The following is a 7,408-nucleotide window of genomic DNA, read 5'->3' on the forward strand; positions in this document are numbered from 1 at the left end:
ACGAGGATGATTCAAACAACATAAATTCAGATAGGCAGATGGTTCTCAAATTCATTTTTGAATTTTATAAATTCTTAGTGATTAAAAGTTCCAACTGGATGTTAAGTTGCTTGTAATATTTTAAATCGTGCAGCCTATTTTGCTTCCACAGTAGGAATTCAATTATAAAACACAGATTTTCATATTTTAATAAAATGTGTGTGCACGACATACAATGTGAGAAAGGGGCGTCTTCGTTTTCTGCAGTGACGCGGCTTTTACATTTGATCATCCTATTGGCTTAGAGGCTTCCGGCTTCTTCCTCTTCGATGAGATTAACAGGACAGACAAAATCAATACCACAATGAGTAGATATTTGGATTAGATCGGTGGTAAATTTCCCTCCTTACACAGTTGTACCCTTTGCCTTAACGAGTGGCCTCGTGTTCACCGTGCTGGGATTAACTACGCAACTACCGGCTGTCAACTAATTTACAGTCGATTGTTTTGCCCAGAAGCGGATTGCAGCCATGATGGCGTCAAGCTACAACGCTAAGGAAGAGGACGGGCACCACCCGGGCGCATCGAATAACGGGGGCGCCGGGGTCGTGAAAAGTAAAAAGCCGGACAACACCGCGTTCAAACAGCAGAGACTACCGGCCTGGCAGCCCATCCTGACGGCAGGCACCGTGCTGCCCGCTTTCTTCGTTATTGGCCTCATCTTCATCCCCATCGGCATCGGCCTGTATGTCACTTCAAACAACATCAAAGAGTACGAGGTAAAGTAACAGCAACGTCTGTCTTTGAACTAGCAAGCTAGCTAATTTAACAGCCACCACCAACTACTGAGCTCTTCTAGGTTTTTCCACACAGTCCATTTCTAGTTGTTTTCCCCTCGTCCTAGAACACAAATAACAACTCTGTTATACATTTTTACCATTTCTGAGCCTTTGACATATTGAAATTACAGTCTATACTCCGTCTGTACAACAGCATTGTAATCGATGGACGGTAGTGATGTTCAGTTATGGGGGAAACTATTTTTGAAAAGGTGTTGAGTGAACGTTTATGGTTATTCTGAGGATATGTAGTTAACGTGTGTGGTGCTGTCGAGTTGTATTGTATTATAATAAGAAGTGTTTCTGGTATTTTGTCCACATTTATATCAGAACGTTAAAAACACCTCTTTGTATTGCACCCAATGGTTTTAATGAGTCTCGACAACACCTATTAGTGTTACAATACGGTAACAAACATATTAAAAACACAACGATTTAAAAAAAAACTAAAGCCTCCAAAATAACCTATAATCTTAATTCAATAACAACTGAATATTGTGTTATGTGTATCTATAGAGTGGTCTCACCGACGTCACGATCTCCTAAAATACGAGGTCTGTCCGCCATGTTGGAGTACATACAGATCCTACATGGCGGCGAGTAAACAAGGAAGTGCGGTGAAAATACCATACTTTGAATCACTGGATAGTGCATCAAAGGTTCGCTACCTGGCCAAATTGAAGGTTATTGGTAACTTGGATCCCTATACGATGAGTGCAGATGGTTTCAGTGCCGATCCTACTTATCTTCCATCGGTAAACTACGCCAACATCTACACGTATCTCGTGAACACCCCCAGTCCTTACACAAAAGACGAGTTGGAGTGCTACAAAGGGCTCGACGCTTATAATCAGTTTGTCAGTGGATGGGTCCGAGACGTCAAAGCAACGGTCGTCGAGAATTCTCATCTCGTCATTGGAAGAGTAAATATATACAGATCTGGTCCGATATTTAGCAATATTCAATGTTTACTCAGTGCAAACAGACACGTGTGTTTGTTTACATTGTACATGCACGTCATTGTGTGCGTGTGTGACGATATATTATCAGGGGTGTGGATATCTAGAAAATGAATTTAAGATTCCCATGTTCTAGTGACTTACTTTTATAAATTATTTTACTTTTTTTTTTTTTTCAAAGCAAAAGCAGAGGCAGGACATTCCTTTATATCTCGAGAGATGCGTGACAGCCATTTCTCGCGATGTCGCTTGGATAGCTCCTTCGTGTCATTTCCTTGATGTGTAATGACCGCTGGCAAACGAAAGAATGATTTCTTGTCTATCAGCTCTGCTGCCACAACCAAAGACAGCACAAAAGTTCACCACCGATAGGTTATGCGACTCAGCCGCGCATGCCAGTGGCTTTGTGTGTACTCCAACATGGCCGACAGCTAAACTGTGACGTCACACGAGACCACTCTATAGAGTGGTCTCGCCGACGTCACGATCTCCTTAGTTACGAGGTCTGTCCGCCATGTTGGAGTACATACAGATCCTACATGGCGGCGAGTAAACAAGGAAGTGCGGCGAAAATACCATACTTTGAATCACTGGATAGTGCATCAAAGGTTCGCTACCTGGCCAAATTGAAGGTTATTGGTAATTTGGATCCCTATACGATGAGTGCAGATCGTTTCAGTGCCGATCCTACTTATCTTCCATCGGTAAACTACGCCAACATCTACACGTATCTCGTGAACACCCCCAGTCCTTACACAAGTAGAATATGGGATGTGTGGTTCTATAAAATGGTATAGAATTTGCAGGGTTGAGAAGTCCGGCAGTCCAGTATAATATCTCACTTTTTCATCATTATTTTCGAAAAATTCTGAATCAAACATGGATCGTTCATCGGAAAGTTCCTTTTTCAAATTCAGATTTTCCGAGAGTAGGCGCTGCATCTCAGCTTGCATTGCTGCAATCGTGGCCCCACCGAGGTCTGTCTGGTTGGCTTGGTTATTCTTATCCTCGTCCTCATCCTCTGCTGCTGGTGGGCTGCCATATGCATGATCCGACGTTAAACTCATATCAAGCAATGCTGAGGCTGCATCTATGTGTTTCGCCTGTTGTACACGCTCGACACGTCTCTGGTACCGACTGCTGTCACGGGCCGATGAAGCTTCGGTAACCTTCTCATGGCCAAGTTTTAGAGACGGAGACCAGTCTGGATTATCGGCATCTTGGAGAGTAGAGGGTTTACCTGAAACAGTTTGTAATAAACATTGAAATACAATTTTACCGAAGTAGTCTTATCGGATTAATTTATATTTCCTTTATTAAATACTGGTCACAAACGAATTTGTAAATAAAATCACTGACCACTTATAAAGTGATCCGCACATACTCTAGTGTACGCCAAATTCCATTCCTTTATATCTCGAGAGATGCGTGACAGCCATTTCTCGCGACGTCGCTTGGATAGCTCCTTCGTGTCATTTCCTTGATGTGTAATGACCGCTGGCAAACGAAAGAATGATTTCTTGTCTCTATCAGCTCTGCTGCCACAACCAAAGACAGCACAAAAGTTCACCACCGATAGGTTATGCGACTCAGCCGTGCATGCCAGTGGCTTTGTGTGTACTCCAACATGGCCGACAGCTAAAACTGTGACGTCACACGAGACCACTCTATTGAATATACTGGCTTCTCAGTGTATATGGATATGAAACAGTATGCATCTATTTTGAGCTCCTTTATATGTTCAATTCTGCTATTTAAAAAAAATAACTAATCAGTTCCTCCTTTTTAGATTGATTACACTGGTGCGGACGTCAACAACGCATGCTACAACTGTGCCAAGAACTTCAGCTGGAACAGCACAACGCCATGTCTCTGCTCGGTGCCCTTCACATTGGAGCAGCCATTTGAGGTGAGCACCAGCTTGCAGCAGGCGGACCCAATGAATAATACATGGTGTTGTGCAGTAAAAGATAGAAACTGCCCTCCTGACACTGACACTAAGTGTCCATTAAGATCTATTCTGAGTCCAAAGAAAGGCCGTCATTATCATTGATCATTCTAGTCTGGAATTATGCAGGCTGGCAACTTCCAGACAGGCTGATATTGATTGCTCATAAAAGCTCTCAGCCGGTTGCTTTTTCCTCTCAACAGTTTGCAGATCAGACAAACCAGTGTCACCGAGTACAGCTTAGATGTCGGTTATGATTTAGCAACTTTGCAATTGTTAGCCGCAACTAAAATGAAATTTAGGGAAAATGAGATTTGTCTCATCTGAGAGCAGAATGAATTCTAAGTTTGATACAAGTGAGCCTTTTGTTAAAAGTAGTTTAGTTCTGTTTGTGGTGAACTGATGATTCAAAGACTCACTGACGTGCCACCTTACTGAAGTACTTCCTAGCCTTTACTGATACTCTGCCTGTAACACGATCTCCCTCCTCCTGCAGAGCAATGTCTTTATGTACTACGGCTTATCCAACTTCTATCAGAACCACAGACGCTATGTGAAGTCCAGGGATGACAGCCAACTGAACGGTGACCAGTCCGCCTTAAAGGTATAGCCTTTGGAAGTGTTGTAGCATTTTAATTTCAGTAAATGCCTTTTGCATCCGTTTAACACTGCCTGCTTTTTTACAGAGCCCCAGCAAGGAGTGCGAACCGTACCGCACAAGTGAAGGACAGCCCATTGCTCCATGTGGGGCCATCGCTAACAGCCTTTTCAATGGTGAGCAAGAGACGATGAACAACTTCACATTTCTTTCTCCTCCTCAGCAGTGGTGGGATCAGTGCTTCATATGTGGTCAACTAAAGTGTGATCTGATCATCAAAACTCCGACAAAAACTCAGTTGAGCTCGTGAGCTGCACTTACTCACTGGAACAACATTGAATATAATGTTTGTTTGTTTCAGACACTCTGGAGCTGTATCATATTGATTCCAACGGCACCAGAAATGCAATTCCTCTGGTAAAGAAGGGAATCGCGTGGTGGACCGACAAGCACGTTAAGTTCAGGAACCCCGGTGGAAACGACAACCTCACTGTAGCTTTCCAAGGTAATTCAATCGAACTGTGCACGAAATATATTTGGACCCATAAACAGTGAGGTTCTTCTGACTGGCTTGGCGTGTTGTCTTGTTCTTTCTCAGGCACATCTAAGCCGGTGAACTGGAGGAAGCCGGTGTTCGAGATGGACCCTTCAGATCCCGAGAATAACGGCTTCATCAACGAGGACTTCATCGTGTGGATGCGCACCGCTGCGTTGCCCACCTTTCGCAAGCTCTATCGCATCATCCAGAAGAAGTCTAGCACGACCCCAACTCTACCCAGTGGCAAATACGTCTTGGAAATCACTTACAGTATCCTTTGAAATATAGCCAGACACTCCACTGCACAATCAGAACTAGAACTAGCCCGTGGGGTTGGCTAGTGTGTCTTTTATTTCCTTATATAAAGCTTCACAGGGTAAGATTTTTATGTAGGAACACACTCATCTTTGATAATTTTAAATCACATGTCGTTTCAGTAAATTCACATAAGTTGGCGAACAACAAAACACCTAAACGACAACAAGTAAATATTTGAACAGATTTCATTTTGCTTGTTGTCAGCTTGCAGGCAACACTGTGCTGATCCCAGTTCTGTGTGTTTGTTGTCCATGCCAGGCCCTTTGTGAAGGAACCAAGTTATCTGAACTATGCTGATTACCCAAACGGGTCATTTAATATCCGTACATGTTCCAGAGTAGAGGGGGATCTGGGTTTTACTCGGCCCAGCTATCCAGCTATCTCAGTGTGATTTAAAAACTATGAAGCCAGAAGCTCCGATCGTTTTTCTTTTAACCATGTGATCATCAGATTACCCCGTGCGCAGCTTTGACGGTCGCAAGCGGATGATCCTGAGCACCATCTCCTGGATGGGAGGGAAGAACCCTTTCCTTGGCATTGCCTACATCACTGTGGGCTCCATCTGCTTCTTCCTGGGTGTGGTTCTGCTCATCATCCACCATAAATATGACACCCGCAATAGCAGTGCAGATATTCCAAGCTAAGCTGTGCTTGTACCATGTTTTCCTGTCTGCACATGCATGGTTGACCCGAAAGGGTCCGTTCTGGACTGCTTGTTGACTTTAGCGTGAATACACTGGTTTCTGTTATTGTTGTGCGTTTGTGTAAAGACAGCATCATCTTTAGTGTGTCATCGAAAGCTGTGATTTTTGTGAAGGGCAACGAAGGCAAAAGAAGGATGCTCGAGTCTATGTCTCTGTACATATAGCTTCAAAACAGCTGCTCTGAATGTAATTTCCTGTGTTAAAAAAAAATGTATTTATCGATACACAATCAAAGTATCTGTTTTATTTTAGCAGGGCTTTGCGAATGGCTTATTTGCTGAAGGATGTATGTATTTTTAATGCAACGTTTGCTGCAAATCTATCTTTCGAAAAAAATGAATCATGAGACCAGCGTCGGAGAGACAGCGAGATCCTTCTCGTGGCACTGGCACCTCTGTGTCACTCAGCGTCTGTCTGTGGCACTCAGTGGCAGTCTGTGTCACTCAGCGTCAGTCTGCGTCACTCAGCGTCACTCAGTGGCAGTCTGTGTCAGTTCAGCGGAAAGATTCAGCTGTGGCAGGCGAGCATAGTTCGGCAATCGTCAAGAAGCTGCGGAGCTGAGGGGGCGGAGCCACATTTCCTGAGACATTTCCTGAGAACACCCATTGTTGTTACGACAGATCAGCTTCCATAAATCAGTTTTATGATTTTAGTTGAGTCACCGGAGCCCCCTGTTCTCTGTATGCATCCTTAGAGTAAGTACGTTGTACTTTTTTGTTTCTCATTCATTTTATTTAAGTATGATTTTGCTGGTTTTGCAACAAAATGGAACATAATACACTCTTTCCAAATTATTACTTTTATAGTCATTTACAACAATCGGCTAAAATAATGAAAATAAATCATCCGTTTTATTATCATTTAAAAGTATATATTAAAATTAAAAGACATAAAATGTCCAATCCAAAAATACATGTTTGAAAATATCTTCACTCTTCCTCTGCTTATATGTATATGTATGTCAGTAGGTGACACAAGCTGCCAGAGAGTGACACAAGCTGCCAGAGAGTGACACAGGGTGACACAAGCTGCCAGAGAGTGACGCAGGGTGACACAAGCTGCCAGAGAGTGACGCAGGGTGACAGATATGGATGTATTTAATGCAGGTTATTTCATCTGATATTTGATGTTGATGGTTAATTTGCAACCAAGTTGTATACATCATGTATTTACTTGTTATTTGTATGTAATAGAAAAGTGAGCATGTGTAGTTCATGAAGCAATAAATAATGATAATTGAAAAATATAGAGAGATGTTTGGTTCATTCTTTTCAAACACTAAGCCTAATTTACCTAAGTCATTGATTTAATTGTCACACTTAAATCCTGAATTGACTGGTGAAACAGAAGAAGTTAAAAGGCCAAGATGAGAAGATATAATGTTGGTCAAATACTGTGGTCCAAATACAATTTATTCAGTTTTATTGGCATTGAGATATAGAAAGTTTGACTCTAGAATATTCAAACAATTCCTAATCTCACAAGACAAGAGCAAAAACAAGATGAATGTGTTCTCCTTTCTTCG

At 42.4% G+C, this 7,408-nt stretch overlaps 1 protein-coding gene across 1 annotated transcript; it reads left to right on the forward strand.

Annotated features, from left to right (window-relative positions):
- The first annotated feature begins 303 nt into the window (after nucleotides 1-303).
- On the forward strand, nucleotides 304-7,106 carry LOC306789920 (cell cycle control protein 50A-like). The gene is made up of 7 exons (XM_079286006.1): nucleotides 304-758; nucleotides 3,567-3,686; nucleotides 4,222-4,329; nucleotides 4,412-4,499; nucleotides 4,685-4,828; nucleotides 4,922-5,131; nucleotides 5,630-7,106. Exons 1-7 carry the CDS (start codon nucleotides 510-512, stop codon nucleotides 5,821-5,823), a joined length of 1,113 nt encoding a protein of 370 aa, XP_079142132.1. The 5' UTR covers nucleotides 304-509; the 3' UTR covers nucleotides 5,824-7,106.
- The last annotated feature ends 302 nt before the right edge of the window (nucleotides 7,107-7,408 follow it).

This window comes from Melanostigma gelatinosum (assembly GCF_949748355.1).
Source record: "Melanostigma gelatinosum genome assembly, chromosome: 16".
NCBI classification, from domain to species: Eukaryota; Metazoa; Chordata; class Actinopteri; order Perciformes; family Zoarcidae; genus Melanostigma; species Melanostigma gelatinosum.

Bases quoted from the DNA above. Each gene is read 5' to 3' on its own strand.
- LOC306789920 (XM_079286006.1), top strand. From the start codon at position 510: ATGATGGCGTCAAGCTACAACGCTAAGGAAGAGGACGGGCACCACCCG. The intron at 3,687-4,221 runs GTGAGCACCAGC...CTCCTCCTGCAG, and splicing joins CATTGGAGCAGCCATTTGAG to AGCAATGTCTTTATGTACTA. The intron at 4,330-4,411 runs GTATAGCCTTTG...GCTTTTTTACAG, and splicing joins GTGACCAGTCCGCCTTAAAG to AGCCCCAGCAAGGAGTGCGA.